We start from the raw sequence: 26,948 nt of genomic DNA on the forward strand, positions 1-26,948 counted from the left end.
TCAGTGCCACCTACCAGTGCCTCCTCATCAGTGCCACCTATCAGTGTCCATCAGTGCAGCCTATCAGTGCCCATCACTGCAGCCTCATTAGCGCACATCAGTAAAGGAGAAAAATCACTTATTTACAAAATTTTATAACAAAAACTAAGAAAAAACTTTTTTTCCCCAAACTTTTCAGTGGTTTTTGGTTTAAGAAAAAATAAAAAACCCAGAGGTGATTAAATACCACCAAAATAAAGCTCTGTCACAAAATTTTTAAAAAAAAATTTCATATGGGCACAGTGTTGCATGACCGCGCAATTGTCATTCAAAATGCAACAGCGCTGAAAGCTGGAAATTGGCCTGGGCAGGAAGGGGGTATAAGTGCCCTGTAGGCAAGTGGTTAAAGGAATCCACTGAGCTGGCCAGAACCAACTCTTAAAGGAGTCTATTCCACATTTTCACAGCTCTCACTGTGAAGAAACCTAGTGTCAGGAACATACCCCAACGGTCATAGCAACATGGACAACTCCATCACTATGAAATTTATTTATTACAGGTACTTCTATAGCTCTGTCAATTTACGCATATATATTGTACAATCTCATCAGTCCCTAACCCTCAAGGGGCGTACAATCTAAGGTACCTAACTTACATTCATACATACACATAACAAGGGCCAATTTAGACAGGAACCAATTAACCTACCAGAATGTCTTTGGAGTGTGGGAGGAAACCCATGCAGGCAGCACAGGGAGAACATGCAAACTCCAGGCAGGTAGTGCCATAGTTGAGATTCGAACCCACAACCCCAGTACTGCCAGGCGGAAGTGCGAACCATTTAGCCACTGTGCTTCCCATGAAATGTGTAAAATCTAATTTCTCCAAGAACATGAGAGGAAGGGTGAAAGTTTGTAATACTCCTGTTCTAATTTATTTCAATCCTAATGGTGCCATTGAGTCTGGGATATGTGTTAATTACTTAAGTTATATGGCTGATCGTGTTACCCCAGCATTTCATATTCATAAGCATGGTGGTGGTAGTGTCATGGCGTGGGCATGTATGGCTGCCAATGGAACTGGTTCTCTTGTATTTATTGATGATGTGACTGCTGACAAAAGCAGCAGGATGAATTCTGAAGTGTTTCGGACAATATCTGCTCATATTCAGCCAAATGCTTCACAACTCATTGGACGCCGCTTCACAGTGCAGATGGACAATGACCCAAAGCATACTGCAAAAGCAACCAAAGAGTTCTTTAATGGAAAGAAGTGGAATGTTTTGCAATGGCCAAGTCAATCACCTGACCTGAATCTGATTGAGCATGCATTTCACTTGCTGAAGACAAAACTGAAGGGAAAATGCCCCAAGAACAAGCAGGAACTGAAGACAGTTGCAGTAGAGGCCTGGCAGAGCATCACCAGGGATAAAACCCAGCGTCTGGTGATGTATATGCGTTCCAGACTTCAGGCTGTAATTGACTGCAAAGGATTTGCAACCAAGTATTAAAAAGTGAAAGTTTGATTTATGATTATTATTCTGTCCCATTACTTTTGGGACCTTAACAAGTGGGAGGCACATATGCAAACTGTTGTAATTCCTACACCGTTCACCTGATTGGGATGTAAATACCCTCAAATTAAAGCCGACAGTCTGCAGTTAAAGCACATCTTGTTCGTTTCATTTCAAATCCATTGTGGTGGTGTAGAGAGCCAAAAATGTTAGAATTGTGTCGATGTCCCAATATTTATGGACCTGACTGTGTGTGTGTGTGTGTGTGTGTGTGTGTATATGTATATGTATATATATATATATATAATATATATATATATATATATATATAAATAAAATATACATCAGTCCATAACCCTCAAGGAGCATACAATCTAAGGTCTCATATGCCTGCCCAGCACCACAGCTAGCAAGGAAACGGCTGCTTTGATAGCGAGCACCTCTCTCCGTCTTCAAGCACTTGCTTGAGACCATCTCCAGCAAGAAGAATGCAGAGGAGCAGGAGGCTAACATGCCTCACTTCTTCTTGCCTGGTGCCTGCTAGCCAGTGCCGGGAGCCAAAGACAGGTGCTCACTAGCAAAGCATCCATCACTGTCCAAATCTTGTAGACTTCACCTCCGCAACATCTCCAAGATACGCCCGTTCTTAACCTCTGAAACCACTAAGCAACTTATTCACTCCCTGGTTATCTCTGGCCTTGACTATTGTTACTCCCTCCTCCTTGGCCTACCTCTTCGCAGGCTATCCCCTCTTCAGTCTATCATGAATGCTGCTGCCAGACTCAACCACGTTACTAACCGTTCCATATCTGCCACCCCTCTCTGGCAATCTCTCCACTGACTTCTCATTGCCCAACGGATAAAATTCAAAACATTAACAATAACATATAAAGCCATTTATTACTCTGCCCCAAATTACATCACCAATCTTGTCTCCAAATATCACCCAAACTGTACTCTCCACTCCTCGCACGACCTCCTGCTCTCTAGCCTCCTCCTCCCATGCTCGTCTCCAGGACTTCCCCAGAGCTTCCCCCATCCTCAGGCGATAGTCTGATAAATTGGGATAGAGAGTGCCAACTCTGTTCACTTTTAGGCAATCTCTGAAAACCTATCTCTTCAGGGAAGCCTATTCTGCCCTCAGCTACTAATGGAATCTTCTATTCCTCCTACCAGTCCATCCCCCACAGTTATTACCTTTTGTACCACTAGCCCCTCCCTCTTAGATTGTAAGCTCCAAGGAGCAGGGCCCTCCTAACCCTCTGGTATTGAACTGTATTGTTGCTGTATTGTCTCCCCTTATATTGTAAAGCGCTGAGCAAACTGTTGGCACTATATAAATCCTGTATAATTATATATAAAATATATTTTGTAAATTCCCATTAGTCCCTAACCCTCAAGGAGCATACAATCTAAGGTCTCATATGCCTGCCCAACACCACAGCTAGCAAGGAAATGGCTGCTTTGATAGTGAGCAGCTCTCTCCGTCTTCGAGCAATTGCCTGAAACCATCACTGGCAAGAGGGATGCAGATGAGCAGGAGGCTAACATGCCTTACTCCCCATGCATCCCCCTGCCAGCCAGCGTCGGGAGCCGAAGACAGGTGCTCACTAGCAAAGCATCCATCACCTTGCTAGTGTTGGGTGGCCGCACGCCAAGGGGGCGCAGGGGGTGGGGGGTGCTCTGTCCAGAATTGCAACTAGTGTTACAGGGCACCTATGGAACAGGGTGCTACATGTACTTTTTTCATCAGGAACAGATGCAAACATTTTGATTGTTCTTTTTTAAGCTGCTCATACAATTTGCAGCCGTTTTTCTTGTAAATCTACCGACAGTTATGTAGTACGAGTGTCTGCTAAATACAATCTTTCAGTTTTGTATATTCCCCATATGTAAATACAGCATCATAGAAGGGTGAAGGGATGGGCCGTAATGATGTCATTTAATCTCTGCTGTATACTTTTTCCTTTTTGTCTTGCCATAATGTAAACATTCGTCTTTACTGATCTGGATGGGTTTTCAGAGGATCCCTGCTGCTCCCTGTAGATAATATCTGACGGAGAACAGAATCCCCATTCTGTGTGTGTTTGTACAATGCACAATGTCTGTATTCTGCCTCTGTATGATGTCATGCATGGCTCCTGTTACACACACAGATCATTTACTATCTCTATATTTACTGTGTTTGTTTTATTCAATTCACCTAAAATGCGGTCGCAGTCATGTAAACACTGGGACAAATGCCTGCAAATGTCTGTGTGTATCAAGAGCTTAAAGTCTATTTTTAGTAGCACACGGAAGAGTTTACTTTTTTTTTTTAAATATATTTTAAAATGATGTATGCAAACTTGCCTACAGGGCACTTTTACCCCCCTCCAGTCCAGGCCAATTTTCAGGTTCCAGTGCTGTTGCACTTTGAATGACAATTGCGCGGTCATGCAACACTGTACTCAAACAAAATATTTGTTTTCAGACCGATAGAGCTTTCTTTTGGTGGTATTTAATCACCACTGAGCTTTTTTATTTTTTGCTAAACAGACTAAAAAAGACTGAAAATTTAGGGGAAAAAAAGTTTTTTTTTTAGTCTCTGTTATAAAATTTTGCTTCACTGATGTGCGCTAATGAGGCTGCACTGATAGGTGGCACTGATGGGCATTGACATGCATCACTGGTGGGCACTGAAAGGCATCACTCATATATGGCATTGATAGACATCCCTGGTGGGAATTGACAGTCATCACTGATGGGCACTGAAAGGCAGCACTCATGACACTGATAGGCAGCACTGATGGGTAGCTCTGATGGGCACTGATATGTGGCATTGATGTGCACTGATGAGCACTAATATGTGGAATTGATGTGCACTGGTATGTGGCATTGATGGGCACTTACAAGTGGCAATTATGGGCACTGAAAGGCAGCATTGATGAGGCTACACTGTTAATCAGGGCACTGATGATCAGTGTAGATGTCCCCTCTGAGGATTGCCAAATACTGGCTTTCCTTTCCTCACATGCTGTCAGCGTGAGGAGAGGACTGCCGATAACCGGCATTTCCTGTTTACATGTGATTGGACACAGCTGGTCACATGATAGAGCCTGTGTCATTGGCTGTTTACTGCGATCGGTGATCCGCTGTGTCCCAGGGACGCAGCAGACCACTGATGGCCACGCGACCCTGGGAGCGCACATGCGTAGCTAGAGCGGGAGGATGTCATCTGACATCCTCCCAGAATGAGAGAGCCGCCACCGACCTCCCGTTATTCCCATATATGGCGGGCAGGAGGCAGTTAAAGTGTTACTAAACCCACAACAGTAAAATCAGTCTGTATATGCAGTAAAGCATGCTTGTTATACTCACTGTAAAACCTAAGGGGTTAATCCTTTGTATTGTGGAAAAAGGATGTTTGATCCTGTCTTCTCTGATCCTCCCCTTCTTTTACTGCCCCCAATCCATCTGCTTATAGAACAGAGCCTTGGGGGCAAGCCGCACATGTTCAGTTTGGTGTGTATTGCTAGTTTGAGTGTTTTTTTTTCTATTTCTTGGGGAGCGTGCATGTGATCAACAAGGGGCCAATCAGCGCCATCCAGACAGAGGGTCAGGGGTTATGCAGCCTCATAGGACAATCGTGGGAGAATGAAAACTCCTCCTACAAGCTTTAACCAGTGCTCTGCTGGACACTGATAGAAGTCTTGTGACTGCTCTAACTGCTGATGAAAAAAGGTATTTAGCAGTTTATATTTACTAAAAAAATTACATTTCCATGTTGTGTGTACTGTGGGAAACCAGATATAGCGAATGCAGGGTCCTGGGTTTAGTAACACTTTAAGACCTCGCTCACACCATGGTGCAGAGATGTTGGTTTTTCTGCACGTGTTCTGCAAGGGCACAAAAAAACTATTTTTCTCTGTGCCCTGTTCACAACACTAGTATCACACATTAGTGTCTCTGCAAGTGAAATCTGGTTGTGTTTTCCATCAGGTGTTTCTGCGTGTATGTTGTGAACGAGGCCTAAAACATTAACATGACACGTGAACAATTAAGTAGTTATTATTTGTCCATATACATAACAAAGTTTTATTTTGGCTTTGATAGTGGCTAAGTCGTTGATATCCAAATACTGGAGATCAAACAAACTACCCACACTCAAAGAATATAAAAAGCATATATCTCATTAATCTGGAAAGATTTTACTTTATTCAAATGAATAGTACTAATCTATTTCACAAAATATAGAATCCCTGGCTTGATCGTGGTAAATATTTTTAATAATTTCCTTCTTTAAAGTGGAACCTAAAGTGATACTAAACAGAGAAGTGTTAATTGCCATAATTATTTCACATAAATCATATATATCATGGCGCTGTTTTTTTTTTTTTTTAAGTGGTCATCAGAATAGGAATAGAGGGGAGATCCTCCAATGGGTTCACAAGTTCTGGTGACAGGGACTTCCTTACTTTGGAGGGTTTTCCTCACTTCCTCTCATGGCTATGGGACAGGAAGAAAAAGGAAATCTTTCCTTTAGGACTCAGATGGCATAAATGAGAAATGGATTTTGTAACCACAGTGGAGAATTTTTTCCTTAGCAATTGTGAGTCTCTGAGAAGGCTGAAATCTTTTGGAGAAAAAAATCTCAGTCTAGTAGAGCTCATTGCATTTCCTGAAGGACCTCCTTTGGCTCCCCAGCCACTCACTATGATGGTAGATACGGGATGGGTTTTTCCAAGTGGAGTGAGACATCAGCTTCTGGGAATCTGAGGTCCTGGGCTGCTCCACCACCCTTCTACTGACCTAGCTGAATGGGCAGAGGCTGTCCTGCCTTTAGAGCTGGGGTGAAGGACCAGTCCAGAATATATTCTTATTGGCTGCCAATGGCACTGACCTCTGTGCTTAGTACATCTATCTTGTATAAACCCAAAAGTATTCCTATTGTGTCCCAACATGCACTGTTACAATATCAAATGAAATTTGATTGGTTGCTGTCGTGCACCATCAGTCATTCAGGTTTAGGACTCTGTTTTGTCATCTTGCAGGTGTCACATGGTGCGGGCTCCAAGACCATGGTGGTGAAGATCTATAAAAACGAGGTGGATGAGGAGGGGATCGTCAGAGAGATATCTCTTCTTCAGAAATTGTCTCACCCTAACATCGTCAGGTGAGCATGTCCTACAAATTGTGTATTCCTGCTTTGTGGTTCATCTTCCTTAGTATTTTAGAGAGCATTTGTTCATTTTTTTTATGAAAACTTGAGGAGGGGAAACTGCAGACGTTGCTGGTAGTAACCAGTCCTTCCAACTGTCTGATTTGTAGTGTGAAGTTCCTGAACAGCAAGTCCATAAGGGTGATAGTCAGGTTCTGGGTGCTACAGTTATTTGCAGCTCACATCCAATGCTATGTGGACATAGTGGTAAATATGGCATAGTATGTACAATGTCTTTTAGGCAACCGATAAGTGACTAAAGCTATACCAGGGGGTTCTGCAAAGGGTTTGTAAATAAAAATAATGAAAATGAAAAGTGAGGACTGATTTCTGTGCATCCATCTTCCCAACTGTTAGGGTACTGTATGTAGGCCATTGGTTTGCATTGGTAAAATATTTTCAATTTGTAAGTTCTACTAAGGAAACTATAACAAAATGCTTCTATGAGACCTCAGAACAAAATTATTTACTGGCAGTTTGCCAGTCCTTAGAAATGGTGTTTACATTTGTTTCTTTTTTCAAGCGAAGTCCATATTGCAACTACGAAAAAAAAAAAAAAATGTCGCCTGTGCTAGGATTCCAACATATTACTACCTGTAAACAGAATCCTAAAGTGGACCTTCACCCTACAGAGGACATTCCACTTTATGTCCTTCTCCCGTACTCCTCTCCTGTAACATTTTTGTCATATTATATTTTTTGGGGGAGCGGGTACCTATTTCTGCCAGGTACCTGCACCCACTCCTGCTGGAATCGCCTAGAAGATTCCACTGGAAGTTCTCCTGCACTCCTTCCTGCCCACAACCTCTTGGGACACGTCACAGGTCCCAGGAGGCTGCGGGACTATTCAGAAAGCACTGCGCAGTTTGCACATGTGCCAGTGGGAAGCCAACTGTGAAATCACGAGGAGTCACAGCCAGATTTTCACAGTTAACATGCTGGGGACCTGAAGATTGAACCAGCCCAGGATGGCTGGATCCCTGTACAGGTAAGTGTCCTTTTTATTAAAAGACAGCAGCTACACTAGCAGCATTTGTAGCTGCTGACTATTAATTTTTTGCAAACCGACTGAGGAACCTCTTTAAACAATGTTATCTGCCTTTTCATCTATCTTCTATGAACTACGTAACGGCTCTCCTCTGTGTAATGGAAATAAGGAGAGTGGGAGGTCTTTGTAGTTCAAATAAGGAGAGCACCATAAGGTGACATCACTGCTTCTGCTGTGATGAATGAGCGCTGTCACTCTGACAGGAAGTGTTTTACTGAAAAGATCACCAGGTAAAAAAAACCAGCAAAGCATGATCCAAATTGCTCCTGCTGGGAAAAAAATTCCTTCCTGATTCCCCAAGAGGCAATTGGATATTCCCTGGATCAACTTTACCTATAAATGTTAGAATCCAGTTATATTCTGTGTATCTAAGAAAGAATCCAGGCCTTTTTTGAAGCTGACCTGGCCAGAACCAACTCTTGAGGGAGTCTATTCCACATTTTCACAGCTCTCACTGTGAAAAAACCTTTCCATGTTTGCAGATTAAATTTCTTTTCCTGTAGACGTAAAGAATTCCTCCTTGTCCTCTGTGATGACCTCAGGGTGACTAACTCTACACCGAGTTCACTATATGAACCACTGATGTATTTATACATGTTGATCATATCCCCCCTTAATCTCCTCTTCTCAAGAGAGAATAAATTCAGTTCCTCTAATCTTTCCTCATAGCTGAGCTCCTCCATGCCTCTTATCAGTTTGGTTGCCCTTCTCTGTACTTTCTCCAGTTCCCCAATGTTCTTTTTGTGAATTGATGCCCAAAACTGAACTGCATATTCCAGATGAGGCATAACTAATGATTTGTACAGGGGTAATATGATCGCTGTGGGGCTGTTCCCATGTTGCAAGGGATAACTGCATGTTTATGTCTAGGTGACCAGGTACAGCAGTTATACTTACCTGATCTTCCACTCCCACTGACTCCTCCACACTGCTAGACTGGTCCCCATAGCTTCTTCACTACACTCTTGCAGCCTAAGGTCCTCTGATGTCATCAAGTCCAATGCCTGGCCCTTAGCCCTGATTGGACTTGAGGACACTAAGGGATAGTCCACTGCCGAAGCGTAGCAGGGTTGTGAAGGATCAAGTAAGTAAATGTGCTTTTCCCATCCCCTACTGTAGATATAAATGAGCACTTAGCCCTTGCATTGCAGGCGCAGACCTACTGCAAGGGAAAACTTTTCGTTTTCCTTGGTTAGCCAAAAGAAAATGAAAGGAGCTACGATATATAACAATTTTTTGTATTTTGGGTTTAGATAAACTTTTTACCATTGAGCCTGTTGGCAATCCATACAGGCAAAAACTATTATCTGGTGTGCACTATTGGCTCACAGAGGAAGGTTAGTAATGAGCCAGCAAGTTAAAGGATTCCATCAAAATTGTTGTTGGTATGCGTAGTTATTCTTTTGATAGGTAAAACTGCTTCCATGTGTGTATTAAGCCGTTTACCTGGGTTTCAGCTTTAAAGTAGAATTCCAGTTACCTAGGCTTAAAAATGCTCCCTTTCCTCCTTCCCCCCACTTCAAAACCTATAATAACGAACCTGTGTAAGAAAGATGTACACTATAAACTTAAGAAAAATTAATAATAGCGCCTATGGTCAAAATTATATAACTTACTAATAGTGTACCAGCTGCAAAAAATCACCATATATAAAGTGTACCAATAAATAAATAATTTGTGCTAGTAAATGTGTATAAATATGTAAATATATATAAAGAAATCATCAAATCATAAGTCCAGAAAAAAATATATATATGCCAATACCACAAAAAAATAAAAAAACTTTTAAGTGCAAAAAACTTTTGTGCAAAAAAAGTGTCTAAATATGAAAAATTTCACCAAAAAACCTTGATAATATAATGGCAGATCATCCATAAATATATCTTCAGAAACGGAAACTCTGCAACACACCGATCCTCATCGATCGAAATAACAGGATGAAAAACTTTGTAGTTAATCGAAAATCCACTTCTCCAATAGATAAAGGACCACCTTCAAACGTATCCATGGGGGGAAATGCCAAGCACTCGAGAGAAACAGAAAGACTTCATGGTGCAATATTATAAAAACCAATTCCTTTATTAGGTACTCATTGCACTTACTCAAGAGGTGTCCCAGCCGACACCAGCATCAACAGCATAACAGCAATCACATAAACGAGCCTGGCTACTCAGCACATGCGCAGTAGCTGGCAGCCAAAAACGTAATGACGTCACATCAATCAAGCTCCGCCCTACGCGTTTCGTCATCGACGTCCTCACGGAGCGGATAGATGTGAGACGTCTCAACCTCCTTAAATATTCACTCACAGGAAACGAACAGCTGACATCAATGGGGAATCAAGCAAAGCAAGCCGCCCCACAGATGGCAGGAGTCCACAAAGGATATACAATGTATCCAATATATTTGCCATCACAAGCAAAAAAACTTTAAAACAAGAGAACAAAAATAGAATAAAAGGAAATTTGAATAAAACACTAATGATAAATAAATTAAATAAGTAAATACATTAACGGGCCAGCACCCTCTAAGACTGTGTTTCAAAAAGGGAACTTAAAGGGCCAGTAACACTTTCAACACAAATAAAGGGGAACTCTAGTAATAATACAAAAATAATGCAAAAATTGTACAAAAAACATACAATCTCCCATATATCATCTTTAAACAGTTGCCTATATAAAAATATACTTAAAATAACATAAAAATTAAAAAATGTAAAATTTGTGAGAAAACAATTCAAATCTATATCGACATTTAACCCAAATGGTTGCAAGGAATTTAGTTCATAAATCCAAAACGTCTCTTTTTTGGAAATCTCATTAACCAAATCCGAGCCCCTCCAATGGGGTTTTACCATCTCGATCCCATAAAAGGTAAGTAAGCTCGGATCACAATTATGTACCAATTTGAAATGTTTGGATACACTATGTTTATCAAATCCTTTTACTATGTTTCTTATATGTTCGCCTATTCTTGTTTTTAAACATCTCCCAGTTCTCCCAATATATCTCAAATGACATGGACATTCTAAAACATAAATCACATGTGTAGAATTGCATGTAATCAGGGATTTAATATCATATTCTTTTTTGGAAAATGAAGAGCAGAATGACTTTCTTTTTTTATTATTACCAACTTTTACAGTCCTACAAACTTTACACTTCCTACAAGGAAAAAAAACATTTAAATTTGGAAACAGATCGAACTTTTTTGGGGGTTCGATGACATTGCGAGCCAGTTTCATCCTAAGAGACTTATTTTTCTTATAAATGAATTTAGGAGTTTTAGATAAGAATTTATTTAGTATATCATCTTTTAACAAAATGGGCCAATATTTTTTAAAAATTCGTTCAATATTTTTATATTGCATATTATAGTTAGTAATAAAGGGTACATTATTTTCAAATCCCAAATGAGCCTTTCTATTTCCAAGAAACGTCTCCCTATCTTTAATACTAATCGAATTTCTCTCTTTAATCAAAAAGGTCTTATCATACCCTTTCTCTATAAATCTTTCAATTAACACCTCAGATTGGTCGAAAAAATCTTTGTTAGCGCTACAATTTCTTTTTAATCTGGTAAACTGACTTTTTGGAGTGCTATATAACCAATTTGGATGATGTCCACTAGAAATAGGTATATAGCTGTTTTTGTCCACTTCCTTGAAGTAAGTTTTGGTACAAATTTGGCCATTATCTTTATATAGGACCAGATCCAAAAAATTAATTAGCTCAAAATCACTCATAACAGTGAATCTCAATCCATAGCGGTTCATATTAATATATTCCATAAAGGAATCGAGCTTTTCTCTGGATCCATCCCATACCATTATAATGTCATCAATATACCTCTTGTATAGCGCCATCTCTGGCCATTTATTGAAAATACTTTCTTCCTCCCATTTATCCATTACCAGATTTGCCACACTGGGAGCATACTTAGCTCCCATGGCAACACCCTTACATTGCTGAAAAAAAGTGTTGTTGTACCAAAAGAAATTGTTGTTCATCGCAAATTCAAGTAATTCAACAACAAATTTCCTCTGCGATCTTTTCAGGAGTGATTTATGTTTAAGGGCCCATTTTACTGCATTAATTCCATCATTTTGATCGATGTTAGTATATAAAGATTCTACATCTATAGTAACCAACATATAATTATCAACATTATGTAATTCTTTAAGGATGTTAATAAGATGTCCACCATCTCTCAGAAAAGCCCTATTTGTCATAACAATGTTTTTCAGAAAAGTATCAACATATTCACCAACTCTTGCAAATAAAGAATTTATCCCACTCACAATGGGTCTCCCCGGTGGGTTCTCCTTATTTTTGTGTATTTTTGGTAAATAGTATATAGTAGGTATTTTCGGATGTTTAATCAATAAATATTTTGCTTCTTTTTCAGTTACAGTAATACCCCCAACTCTTTTCCTTTGTTAATAATACACTTAAGTAGTAATTTAAGTTTCTTAGTGGGATTTTTTTGCAAAATTTTATATGTATCTTCAGATTGTAATAATCTCTTCATTTCTTTTTCATAGTCATTCTTATTTAAAACAACAATACTTCCCCCTTTATCAGCACTTCTAATTACTATATTCTTTCTCTTTTCAAGATCCTCAATACCCAATTTTATATCTGGTGGAATACAGTACGAATTTTTAACATTTTTAACTCTTAATCTCATTTTCTACCATATTTTTAAATACCTCCAGAAAAGCATTACCAGAAATCTTAGGGTTAAATGTAGAAGCATTTTTTAAACCACTATTTTGAAAACCATGAGAAGATGAAGTAGGATTGTTTCCTTGAGATTTATTCAATTCAAAAAATTTTTTAATATTAAGTTTTCTCACAAATTTTTGCAAATCAATAAAAACATCGAATTTATTTAAATTCGTCCTAGGTATATATTTCAAACCAAGGTCCAAAACTTTAATTTCTCTTTCAGAAAAAGTAACATCACTCAAGTTATAGATTCCTGCCCCTATTATTCTCTTTTTCTCTTTTTGTCTCCTTCCTCCTCTTTTGCCTCTGTATTTCTTATTCCCTCTTCTCTGCCATAATTCCCTTGTTCTCTCCAATCTTTCTCTTGTGGTCTGTAACCCCTTGGTGCCATATTCCACCCCCGGTGATGGTATGAAAAACCCCCCCTCGATGGAAAAAAATTTTGGTTTTGATAACCTCCTCTCCTATATCCATTACCCCTATATCCACCTTGACCAACTATAGAGGTCAAGGTGGATATAGGGGTAATGGATATAGGAGAGGAGGTTATCAAAACCAAAATTTTTTTCCATCGAGGGGGGGTTTTTCATACCATCACCACCGGGGGTTACTTTTTCTGAAAGAGAAATTAAAGTTTTGGACCTTGGTTTGAAATATATACCTAGGACGAATTTAAATAAATTCGATGTTTTTATTGATTTGCAAAAATTTGTGAGAAAACTTAATATTAAAAATTTTTTTGAATTGAATAAATCTCAAGGAAACAATCCTACTTCATCTTCTCATGGTTTTCAAAATAGTGGTTTAAAAAATGCTTCTACATTTAACCCTAAGATTTCTGGTAATGCTTTTCTGGAGGTATTTAAAAATATGGTAGAAAATGAGATTAAGAGTTAAAAATGTTAAAAATTCGTACTGTATTCCACCAGATATAAAATTGGGTATTGAGGATCTTGAAAAGAGAAAGAATATAGTAATTAGAAGTGCTGATAAAGGGGGAGGTATTGTTGTTTTAAATAAGAATGACTATGAAAAAGAAATGAAGAGATTATTACAATCTGAAGATACATATAAAATTTTGCAAAAAAATCCCACTAAGAAACTTAAATTATTACTTAAGTGTATTATTAACAAAGGAAAAGAGTTGGGGGTATTAACTGAAAAAGAAGCAAAATATTTATTGATTAAACATCCGAAAATACCTACTATATACTATTTACCAAAAATACACAAAAATAAGGAGAACCCACCGGGGAGACCCATTGTGAGTGGGATAAATTCTTTATTTGCAAGAGTTGGTGAATATGTTGATACTTTTCTGAAAAACATTGTTATGACAAATAGGGCTTTTCTGAGAGATGGTGGACATCTTATTAACATCCTTAAAGAATTACATAATGTTGATAATTGTATGTTGGTTACTATAGATGTAGAATCTTTATATACTAACATCGATCAAAATGATGGAATTAATGCAGTAAAATGGGCCCTTAAACATAAATCACTCCTGAAAAGATCGCAGAGGAAATTTGTTGTTGAATTACTTGAATTTGCGATGAATAACAATTTCTTTTGGTACAACAACACTTTTTTTCAGCAATGTAAGGGTGTTGCCATGGGAGCTAAGTATGCTCCCAGTGTGGCAAATCTGGTAATGGATAAATGGGAGGAAGAAAGTATTTTCAATAAATGGCCAGAGATGGCGCTATACAAGAGGTATATTGATGACATTATAATGGTATGGGATGGATCCAGAGAAAAGCTCGATTCCTTTATGGAATATATTAATATGAACCGCTATGGATTGAGATTCACTGTTATGAGTGATTTTGAGCTAATTAATTTTTTGGATCTGGTCCTATATAAAGATAATGGCCAAATTTGTACCAAAACTTACTTCAAGGAAGTGGACAAAAACAGCTATATACCTATTTCTAGTGGACATCATCCAAATTGGTTATATAGCACTCCAAAAAGTCAGTTTACCAGATTAAAAAGAAATTGTAGCGCTAACAAAGATTTTTTCGACCAATCTGAGGTGTTAATTGAAAGATTTATAGAGAGAGGGTATGATAAGACCTTTTTGATTAAAGAGAGAAATTCGATTATTATTAAAGATAGGGAGACGTTTCTTGGAAATAGAAAGGCTCATTTGGGATTTGAAAATAATGTACCCTTTATTACTAACTATAATATGCAATACAAAAATATTGAACGAATTTTAAAAAAATATTGGCCCATTTTGTTAAAAGATGATATACTAAATAAATTCTTATCTAAAACTCCTAAATTCATTTATAAGAAAAATAAGTCTCTTAGGATAAAACTGGCTCGCAATGTCATCGAACCCCCAAAAAAGTTCGATCTGTTTCCAAATTTAAATGTTTTTTTTCCTTGTAGGAAGTGTAAAGTTTGTAGGACTGTAAAAGTTGGTAATAATAAAAAGAGTCATTCTGCTCTTCATTTTCCAAAAAAGAATATGATATTAAATCCCTGATTACATGCAATTCTACACATGTGATTTATGTTTTAGAATGTCCATGTCATTTGAGATATATTGGGAGAACTGGGAGATGTTTAAAAACAAGAATAGGCGAACATATAAGAAACATAGTAAAAGGATTTGATAAACATAGTGTATCCAAACATTTCAAATTGGTACATAATTGTGATCCGAGCTTACTTACCTTTTATGGGATCGAGATGGTAAAACCCCATTGGAGGGGCTCGGATTTGGTTAATGAGATTTCCAAAAAAGAGACGTTTTGGATTTATGAACTAAATTCCTTGCAACCATTTGGGTTAAATGTCGATATAGATTTGAATTGTTTTCTCACAAATTTTAAATTTTTTAATTTTTATGTTATTTTAAGTATATTTTTATATAGGCAACTGTTTAAAGATGATATATGGGAGATTGTATGTTTTTTGTACAATTTTTGCATTATTTTTGTATTATTACTAGAGTTCCCCTTTATTTGTGTTGAAAGTGTTACTGGCCCTTTAAGTTCCCTTTTTGAAACACAGTCTTAGAGGGTGCTGGCCCGTTAATGTATTTACTTATTTAATTTATTTATCATTAGTGTTTTATTCAAATTTCCTTTTATTCTATTTTTGTTCTCTTGTTTTAAAGTTTTTTTGCTTGTGATGGCAAATATATTGGATACATTGTATATCCTTTGTGGACTCCTGCCATCTGTGGGGCGGCTTGCTTTGCTTGATTCCCCATTGATGTCAGCTGTTCGTTTCCTGTGAGTGAATATTTAAGGAGGTTGAGACGTCTCACATCTATCCGCTCCGTGAGGACGTCGATGACGAAACGCGTAGGGCGGAGCTTGATTGATGTGACGTCATTACGTTTTTGGCTGCCAGCTACTGCGCATGTGCTGAGTAGCCAGGCTCGTTTATGTGATTGCTGTTATGCTGTTGATGCTGGTGTCGGCTGGGACACCTCTTGAGTAAGTGCAATGAGTACCTAATAAAGGAATTGGTTTTTATAATATTGCACCATGAAGTCTTTCTGTTTCTCTCGAGTGCTTGGCATTTCCCCCCATGGATACGTTTGAACGTGGTCCTTTATCTATTGGAGAAGTGGATTTTCGATTAACTACAAAGTTTTTCATCCTGTTATTTCGATCGATGAGGATCGGTGTGTTGCAGAGTTTCCGTTTCTGAAGATATATTTATGGATGATCTGCCATTATATTATCAAGGTTTTTTGGTGAAATTTTTCATATTTAGACACTTTTTTTGCACAAAAGTTTTTTGCACTTAAAAGTTTTTTTATTTTTTTGTGGTATTGGCATATATATTTTTTTTTCTGGACTTATGATTTGATGATTTCTTTATATATATTTATATATTTATACACATTTACTAGCGCAAATTATTTATTTATTTGTACACTATAAACTTGCCTATATTTTCCTGCTTTGGGTCAGTCATGCAATCCCCTGTGTCGGCCATCGGCAGCTGCGGAGGAATGGAAAGAGACAACTACTGTGAAAGCTGGGAGTTATGATGTTTCCCATAGTCTCCCATGGTTGGCGGTCCCTTCTCTTCTCTGCAGCCACCGCTGGCTGACACAGGAGAGCCGGATCACATGACCGGAATGCATGAAAATTGGTACGTACTATTATTATACATGGTGATCATATCCCCCCCATATGTCTTATACATGGAGATCATATCCCCCTTATGTCTTATACATGGAGATCATATCCCCCTTATGTATTATACATGGAGATCATATCCCCCCATATGTCTTATACATGGAGATCATATCCCCCCCCATATGTCTTATACATGGAGATCATATCCCCCCCCATATGTCTTATACATGGAGATCATATCCCCCCCATATGTCTTATACATGGTGATCATATCCCCCTTATGTATTATACATGGAGATCATATCCCCCCATATGTCTTATACATGGAGATCATATCCCCCCTTATGCGTTATACATGGTGATCATATCCCCCCTTATGCGTTATACATGGAGATCATATCCCCCTTGTGTATTATACATGGAGATCATATCCCCCTTATGTATTATACATAGAGATCATATCCCCCCTTATGTATTATACTCGGTGATCATATCCCCCCTTATGTATTATACATGGATATCATATCCCCCCTTATGTATTATACATGGAGATCATATCCCCCCTTATGTATTATACATGGAGATCATATACCCCCTTATGTATTCTACATGGTGATCATATCCCCCCCTTATGTATTTTACACGGAGATCATATCCCCCCTTATGTATTATACATGGAGATCATATCCCCCCTTATGTATTATACATGGAGATCATATCCCCCCATATGTATTATACATGGAGATCATATCCCCCCTTATGTATTATACATGGAGATCATATCCCCCCTTATGTATTATACATGGAGATCATATCCCCCCTTATGTATTATACATGGCGATCATATCCCCCCTTATGTATTATACATGGCGATCATATCCCCCCTTATGTATTATACATGGAGAACATATCCCCCCCTTATGTATTATACATGGTGATCATATCCCCCCCCCTTATGTATTATACATGGAGATCATATCCCCCCTTATGTATTATACATGGAGATCATATCCCCCCTTATGTATTATACATGGTGATCATATCCCCCCTTATGTATTATACATGGAGATCATATCCCCCCTTATGTATTATACATGGAGATCATATCCCCCCTTAATCTCCTCTTCTCAAAAGAGAATAAATTCAGTCCCTCTGATCTTTCCTCATAGCTGAGCTCCTCCATGCCTCTTATCAGTTTGGTTGCCCTTCTCTGGACTTTCTCCAGTTCCCCAATGTTCTTTTTGTGAATTGGTGCCCAAAACTGAACTGCATATTCCAGATGAGGTGTTACTAATGATTTGTCCGAGGGTAATGTGATATCTCTCTCTGGAGTCTATACCTCTTTTAATACAAGAGAGGATTTTGCTCGCTTTAGAAACCGTAGCTTGGCATTGCACATGGTGATGATACTTACTATACTATACAATATATGATACTTGTGTATATTGACAACTATTTTTACACAGGTTAGTCAGTATAGATGTTAGGGGGTGGAGGGAGCATTTTTAAGACTAAGGCCTTTTTCACATGTGGCAAATCCGCATTGCTCAGCAGGGGATCTGTTTGCTGATCCATTGCTGAGTAGAGCAGAGTCGGTGGATGACAGATTTATGTCCGCTCAATTTATGCAGAGTGGACACAGATAGAGCGACCTCTGCTGTATGGCCGGACTGGCTGTCCATTTACACCCAACTGCTCTCCTATCTGACCCACCTAGACAGAGGGGAACAGATCCCTTTTTTGTTTTTTCACAGAGCAGATCAGATTGGAGGCAGGCGAGTGTCTGTTTACACCCGTTGGTTCATAGGGATACATGGAACATCTGATCAGGTCTGCCTGAAAAACTGATATGTGGACCTGATTGGATCGCCCGTGTAAAAGGGGCCTAATTAGGCTTTAGTTTGAATTCTACTTCAAGCAGCACCCTAACCTTCTAAATGCCAAGTTTGATCTAACCCTTGATGCTTACCGAACCTCTGATCTATTGCCTTGTTGCTGGAGACCACTGACTCAAATGATGGAAATATCATTTTGTCAATATATTTAATTCTGTATTTTTCCCAATTTTGGTACACTGTTGAGGTCCTTGGTTCGAATGCTGGTCAGAACACTACTTGCATGGAGTTTGCATAGTCTCCATTTGCTTGTATGGGTTTCTTCTGGGTGCTCTAGTTTTCTACCACACTATGAAGACTTGCTGGTAGGTTAATTGGCTCCTATCCTAAATGGGCCTAGTTTGTGTGAATATGCATATGAGATACAGAAGTAAATAGATTGTAAGCTTCTTGAGGGCAGGAATTGATGTGAATGTACAGTGTGTAAAGCATAGCAAAATTGTATAGAAATACCTCTTATAATAAATAATAGATAAGTACAACCTTATGACACCATCTACTGGGATGAAGCTTGCAGTATCCACATATATTTGAACTTGAATGCAGGGGCGGACTGACAACTCATGGGGCCCCCGGGCAATATGGGATCATGGGGCCTCTGTGTCCTTGCCCAAACTCAAAAAAGTCTATGAAAAAGGTACCAGGCAGGGGCGGACTGACCATTTGGAAACTCGGGCACTGCCCGAGGGCCCCATGAGATACCCCTGGTACCTTTTTCAAAGGCTTTTTTGAGTTTGGCCAAGGACACAGGGGCCCCATGGTCCCCTATTGCCCAGGGGCCCCATGAGTTGTCAGTCCGCCCCTGGTACCAGGGGCATTTCATGGGGCCCCCTACTGACCCCGGGCCCTCGGCCAGTGCCCGAGTTTCCAAATGGTCAGTCCGCCCCTGCTTGAATGCAACTTTCACCACTTTTGTGTTGTAAATCCAAACCAGTGTAATGGATCCTCTTGGACAGCACTGGGGTCTTGGTATTCAGACACTGAAAGACCCCAGTGCTGATCACAAAGCCAAAATGCTCTGTGCATTTAATTTCTTACACTTTTTACTATAACACTTCATCTACTAATAGAAGAGCATTTCATGCTGCAACGCTGTATATAAATAATACATTTTATGGGTGAATAAATCCATTTATATTGCAGGATTTACCATACACTAAAGCTGCTCTTCTTTCCCTTCTGTCAGATCAGCAAGTAAATGATTAGACTAATTTCAGAAACTGATCTGCCAGCACATGAACTTCATGCAAATGTTTAGATGTCAAATTATTTACATGGCGAGAGTTCACTATACTCACTGCTGACATCACTTGAATACAGATGATTTAGCAGGTGACTTTGCTGCCATCTAATGGAAGAATAAGACTACTGCAAGCCAGAAGAACTATAATTATGTTGCAGTAAAACTATTTTTTCTACTTTGGATAGAGTAAGGAAAGTTATAAACCCTGTCATTTTTTTTTTGTTTTGCCATCAGTGGGGAGATTTCCCTTTTCTTTCTGTCCCATATCCAATATAGGAGGTGCCAGAAAATCCCTCTAATTTGAGGGAAGTCTTGGTTGTCACCAGAATTAGTGTCCCCATTTGAAGATAAACCTGTTCTGGGGAAAATCCAAAACTTGGCATTTTCACTTTTGGTCATGATAGTAAACATGACAATCAGAGAAGATAAATCTTCCTAATGAGGACACAGACCGAAATAAAAATAAGGCAGGTGTTATAATCCATCTTCACTTTTATCGAAAAGAGAAAAAAAAATTCCTTAAGGCTCCATGTACACGGGATGTTTGGAAAACACTTTTGAATGATGGAAACTGGTGGAAACCGTAGGTTAAAAAACGTCTGTTTAGCCGCGTTTATGTGCGTTTGCATTTAGAAGCGTTTTTTAAAGATAAGATCAGGAGACCTTCCAAAATGCCCAGAATGCCCAGTAAAAAATGAACTATTTCGATATTTTGAGAGAAATGGAGAGAGCAGAAGCAGAGAGAGCAGTATGTATTGAAATGACCTGTCTTTTCTGGTTGTATTCACCATGGATCCCATCATGAGCATAATGCAGCACGTTCTACCATTTTTTCCTTCACGCGAAACCTGGAACTGGCTGCGCTGGTGTACCGGGTCCATTTGAATACATGGAAAACGCTTTGCATACATTTCTGATGATGAAAAAAAAGGCTCTGGACAGCATCTGGATATGGAACAGTTAAAAAATGCTTCTAAACGCGTTTACAAGCGTTTGGAAAGCTGATAAAATTTACTCCTGAACGCAAGTTTGGTGCGTTCAAAAAAACAACTGTAAACTCAACTGCCTGTAAATGACGATGTGTACTTGGACACAGAGGAAAACATTAGGGAGAGTTCAGGGGCTGCTGAAAAAAACGCAGAAAAGCTCCTGAACGTCAATTTATCAGCTGCAGTGTACATGAGCCCTTAGTTATACTTTAAAGGTCAACTTCATTCAACTTATTTTTTTTAAGTTTTGGATAGAGAGAAATTAGAACACCAGGTAAGTCACCAGTTTGACACCCCTGTTCTAGTAGCTGGTCTTCCAGTTCGCCTGGTTCAGTCTTTTGAACCCTCCATTACTCTATCCAAAATAAAGAAAAAAGTTTTTTGCCTTTAGTTCTCTTTTAATGAAAGTACTCTATCAGTGCATGTTGTAAAAGCCTTATTTCTATCTAAAGTATTTAAATAGTATGTAAATAAATAATATATTCATACATCAGAGTAGCCATTCCAGCTACTATTCCGGCGCTGTGCTGAGTAGGTGGCTACTGCTGTCCTTTCCTTCCGGAAAAATGCCAATCACCTGGCTGTCATTCTGATCTGGTGTCTTCATCATGTTCTAAGACTGACCCATAAAGATATACAGATCAGAACTGTACTTGCTTATACTGGAGCGAGAGACAGCCAGGCAGAGAGTATTTTCAGAATGTGTCAGCAATTACTACCTCTGCATTTCTCAAAGGTTTTCTTTTAAACTCAGAGAATTAAGAAAGAGAAAACACAATTCCAGAGCTTGCTACTAGTTTTTGGAACAACTAGCCACTTGCTAACGTACTGATGGAAGTAATTTGTTGGCCATACTTTACAGTCCTATCACCAGTCTTCTTTCAGAAATGTATTTGTGATGCCTTCACGTAAACGGATTACCTTTTGATGGATGATTGTTTTTTTCCCGATTATTTAATGCTTGCTGAAAACACATTGCACACCAGATTAGACATTGGTTATTACTCACAGATAAATAATTGGTGCTAGTGCAGCTTTTATTCTTTTATGTACAGATATGTGATTCTTTCACTCTATACTTGCAACTAATTATTCATGTAATGGCTTTTGATTAGGATGTAGGATTTGTATGTACTTTAACTTATCTGTTTTATTAATTGCAGGTATCTTGGGATATGTGTCAAAGATGAAAAACTCTATCCAATTCTGGAGGTAAGCATTTTCTGCTGGTCATATATCAGACTTCCCAAGGCTCCCTCTAGACTTTAGTACCCAGGAGCAGCTGAAATAACCCCCATCCCCAAGAAAAAAAAGTTCTGCTACTGTCTCTAGGGCAGAGCTTAAAATTTCAAGTCCTGAGCTACTAGCCAGGCCTTAGAGTTACTCGCCACCAATAAACAAACATGTACATACACACGCACACACATACACAGAAACATGTACACACACGCACAGAGACACATGTACACACACACACATACAGACACATGTATACACACACAGGCACGTACAGACACGCATACACACACACACATGTACATACATAAAATGAACAGGGTATGCAGCGCTATAGGACAAATAGCAAAGAATGATAATGCAATCAACAAAATAGGACTGAATCAGCATGTAACCGTCCTAATATAAAGACTCAAGCTGTCAGCACTGTGACGGTCAATCAAACATAGGAAATATATAATGTGTATAAAAGAAGATAAATCCATAGAGTGATGGCAGTAAGATATTCGATGTACTTCAAATCCAACTTGACTTTTGGGAAATCTAGTGTGATTATGCGCTTACCACATAGACATACAAACTGAGCGTTGTATGCATAACATCATAGGGCGGACATCAAGGTGTGGTCAGCAGTGTAGACAGCATCCGGTCACCATGGTGTACATTCGGGGATGATGGAACACACACTCGGGGGTCACCTCAGGCTCACCGGCCAGATCCAACGATGTCCAGACTCCTCCCAAAAGCTCCACCTCGCGAGGCTCATAATTAACGAGCCAGGGGGCAAAATGGTATTGATAATGAAGTACATCTTTTATTATACAAAATGCAAATAAACAAACAAGGAACTCACATTAGAGCATAAAACGGCCTCCAGGTCTTATTCATAAGCTGCCTGGTGGCTAGTGGCTCCCTGGTGGCTAATGGCGTCAATTGGGTGGATCCCCTGACATGTTTCGAGCAACACGCTCGTTTTCAAAAGGGACATGTACATACATACAGAGACACATGGACACACAGACACATGTACGTACCAGGGGTGGACTGACAACTCATGGGGCCCCCGGGCAATAGGGGATCATGGGGCCCCTGTGTCCTTGCCCAAACTCCAAAAAGCCTATGAAAAAGGTACCAGGGGCATCTCATGGGGCCCCCTGCTGACCCCGGGCCCTCGAGCAGTGCCCGAGTTTCCAAATGGTCAGTCCGCCCCTGGTACGTACATACACACAAACACACACAGACACATGTACACACACACACACATGTACATACACGCAGACACATGTACAGATACACACATGTACATACACACAGACACATGTACAATTGTACATGCATACACACACAAACACACACACACACTGGCGAGCAGGTGAGTGGAAATTTCAATCCCTGCTCTAGGGTATGATTTAAAGCGGGGGTCAGCAACACGTAGTTCGTGATCTACAAGTAGATCTCTGCCAGAAGATCCCGGCCAGGTGACTGGTAAATCGCAGTCTACCCACCATCCCAGAGCATCAAACAGAGTGCAGTGCAGAGGGACTTCTTGTAAAGTTGAAGCTGTAGTCAGGAGCAAGAACCACATAAGTTGATGTCTCCTCTGTCGTGCTGCTCCTACACCCTGCAGAGCTGCTGTCTGTCAGTCTCTGGGTGCGTGGCTTCTCTTTCTGTCCTTTCCCGTCCCCTAGATTTTTATAAGATCAGATTTTTGAAAAAAAGGCTGCATGCATGGGATCAATGATGGTCGGGTTTGTTGAGATACATTATAAAGATGATAATAATAGTAAAATATGATTGGTCTGTTTGTTTTCTATGCTGAAGTAAGCTATTTTTGTTCAATTATATATATTTATTTTATTTATTCTGTATATATGTAAATATGTTTTTTTATTATGTTTGTAAGATTTTTAATAAACAAAAATTGACACCCAGGCATGGCTAAAGGGTGTAGCACCTGTCAAGGATGACCGATTCAAGTGAATGAGGACACTGTGCAAGTACCCTGTAACCTTGTGCAATATGGCAAACAAGGGGTTAAACAGGCAGCGGTGTGTTGCTCTCATACCACCTGCTTTAACCCCTTTGAGCCAGCAGAAGCATGCAGTTGTGGGGCGCTTGCAGAGTGGCCCCATTTACTTGAATGGGTCTTGGGATGACAGGCGGTAGCACCTACCAAAAGCAAAAGGGGGTGTAATTTCTGCTGCGGCATATGTATACCTTTGGCTGCTGCCTCAGCATTAAAGGGGTTAGGGATTGAAGACGATAAAACCATGGCTCAACCACAGTGTTTTACACTCCTCCAAGTTACATGTGAACGAGCCTTAAGATTGCCGTTGCTGGATGCAACTAAGGGCTCATTCACAAATGCAGAAGACACTACAGCTCCTCTGCAAAGTGATCAGAGTGTGTTTGACAGGTGGTGAAGAGGCGATATGCCTCCTCAAAGCCTGATTTAAACCCATGATTGCCATGCACAGCACGCAGTTGTGACACAGTAGTACTGCAATTAGTGGTTTAAATCAGGTGTGAAGAGGTGACACTGGCCTGGTGATCTTTGACTTCTCCCATGTGTTCAGGTAGATCTCCACCCTCTCTAAGGTTGCCCACACCTGATTTAAAGGGACCGTCTACTAGATGTCACAATCCAGAATCTCCAGTACTGATCCACAACTGCTTTGTGGCAAGTGACGATTAAAGCGGAACTAAACGCTCTCAATCAACATTTGTTTGTAATCCTTATGTTGCTAGCATTAGTAAATATATAGGAATGCATATCATATTTACTTGTGTTAAACTTTTTTTTTTTTTCAGTTGCTTCCTGGTTTCTGGCCTAGGCCAAAATGGGTTCATACATTCCTGGAGTCTTCATGGGCATTTTTTGTCTTTCATATAGAGAAGGGGAGGAGGGGTTTTTCAACTAAGCACACCCTGCTGTGTTCATGGCTGAGCTCAGGCCAAATGGGTGTGTTTGCTTTGAATATGGCTCTGCAATTTAAAGTGAATAACATCACAAGAGTGAAGTGGTATACCGGGATGATGCCTGCAGCTATAGGCATTATCACAGTATTTTTTTATTTCAGACAGCAATGCGTTTTTTTGTAAAAGCAATAATAGCACATAATTAGCTGCTGGATTGCTTTTACCGGCAGCGAAAGGGGTGTCCCCCCCCCCCCCCCCCCCTGCAGCCCTCCGGTGCCTCTCCCGTCCCCTTTGAAAATCCCGACAGTGGAGCTGCGCAGTTCCAAAATGTCACCGATCATCTTTCTGGTATACAAACCTGGAAATGACAAGTATCTTGCCACTTCCGGTTTCAGTGTTTTATATACCGCCCATTACTGGCTGGGGAAAGCTTCAAATCAAACAAATCTGGGTTTAATCCAATGCTTTCTAGGGCAGAAGAGTTATCTGGGGTCTAACAGACCCCATATGTATCACAAGGGATGTTTACATTCCTTGTGACAGCAATAAAAGTGATAAAAAAAAAGAGACAGTAAAAAATATACATTTAAAAAAAAAAAAAAATAGAAAGTACCCTGATCCCACCGTGCTTGCAAACACACATGTACGTCATGCACACATATGTAAACGGCAATCTCACCACATGTGAGGTTTCGCTTGGAACATATTATGAGAGCAATAATTCTAGTATAAGACCTCCTGTGGAACTCTAAGCTTGTAACCTGTAAAGCCTTTTAAAGTGTCGCCTATGGAGGTTTTTATATATTGTAGTTTGGCACCATTCCTTGAGTGAGCACAATTTTAAAGTGTGACATGTTAGGTATCTATTTACTCGGCGTAACATCATGTTTAATATATTACCAAACAAACTGGTATTCTTATGTGTTTTTGTGCTTTAAAATTTATCAAAGTGTATTTTTTCCAAAAGAATTGTGTTTGAAAAACAGCTGCACAATACAGTGTGACATAAACATTTTCAACAACCACGATTTTATCCTCTAGGCACTCTGCTGAAAAAATATTTAATGTTTGGGGCTTCTAAGTAATTTTCTTGCCAAAAAAAACAAAACAGATTTTTACACATAGACAAAGTGTCAGAATAGGCCTGATCTGATGGTTAAAGTGGTTAAAATAAATTGAATTGTGTTTTCAGTTTTGTGGTGCTCTGATATAGTTTATTGCACTTTAAAGACACCCATTGGTTAGATGTAAAAAGTTTGCTGCTGCTTCTTCTCATATGTTTCGTATGGGCCGATAATGAGTGAGTCTCACCATTGGCAGCATGTGATACTCACAGATTTTGCAGAGATTTTCATGATCCAGGGAATTTTTTCTGGATCAGGTCTGTTTAACCCCTTGATGCCGATGTCACACAAATATGTGGCTTCACAGAACTGGGCTTTTTTCCATGGGGCCGCATTTTTGTGTACCTGTCTATCTGCTAGGAGTGCTCGGCGCGGCGCACTTCCAGCACAAAGACCGGGGGTGTTACTGACAGCCCCAGGTCTAATTCTAACGATCGGGACCCGGGACTCCTGACACAAGATCGCTGTGATAGCCTCTGATTGGCTGTCACAGTGATCAGTCACTGTACAGCCCGACCCCTCTTGGGTTTTTTTTTCTCTCTATGAGGAGAGAGATACAGTACATTGTTTCTCTCTAACTCCTGGCATAGATGGGGGAAAAATGTTTGTATAACAAAAAAAGGAGAAAAAATAATTCTAAAAAAATAAAGAAAAAATATCTAGATCAAGGTTTGATCTAGTTTAGTGCCAGGGTAAGTGTTTGGGTCAAGGTCAGGGTCAAAGGTCAGGATTTATAAAAAAAAAAAAAAATGGTATCAGTGTTTTTTGGTTTTTAGGTAAAAAAAACAAAAACAAAATGTGCATTATTGTTTCTGGGCTGTACTAAGGGTACAAACAACAAATTACATACACATATATGGTATCACTGCGATCACCAAGAGCTGGAAAATTTATTTTGGATTGTACTTTGGCGGTAGGTTATGGTAGTAACAAGGAACACACAGCTAAATAAAAAAAAGA

General features: G+C 39.5%; 1 protein-coding gene across 1 annotated transcript in view; it reads left to right on the plus strand.

Moving 5' to 3' along the window:
* The window catches only part of LOC149463525 (dual specificity testis-specific protein kinase 2-like), a 142,517-nt gene that overhangs the window by 95,987 nt on the left and 19,582 nt on the right, over nucleotides 1–26,948 (plus strand). Inside the window, exons 3-4 of the mRNA XM_089675063.1 lie at nucleotides 6,526–6,647; nucleotides 21,873–21,921. Coding sequence (XP_089531189.1) covers nucleotides 6,526–6,647; nucleotides 21,873–21,921 — 171 coding nt within the window. The remainder of the gene's footprint in view (nucleotides 1–6,525; nucleotides 6,648–21,872; nucleotides 21,922–26,948) is intronic.

This window comes from Staurois parvus, unplaced genomic scaffold (assembly GCF_062004578.1).
Source record: "Staurois parvus isolate SC_StPar_1 unplaced genomic scaffold, SC_StPar_1.0 ptg000154l, whole genome shotgun sequence".
Lineage (NCBI taxonomy): Eukaryota > Metazoa > Chordata > Amphibia > Anura > Ranidae > Staurois > Staurois parvus.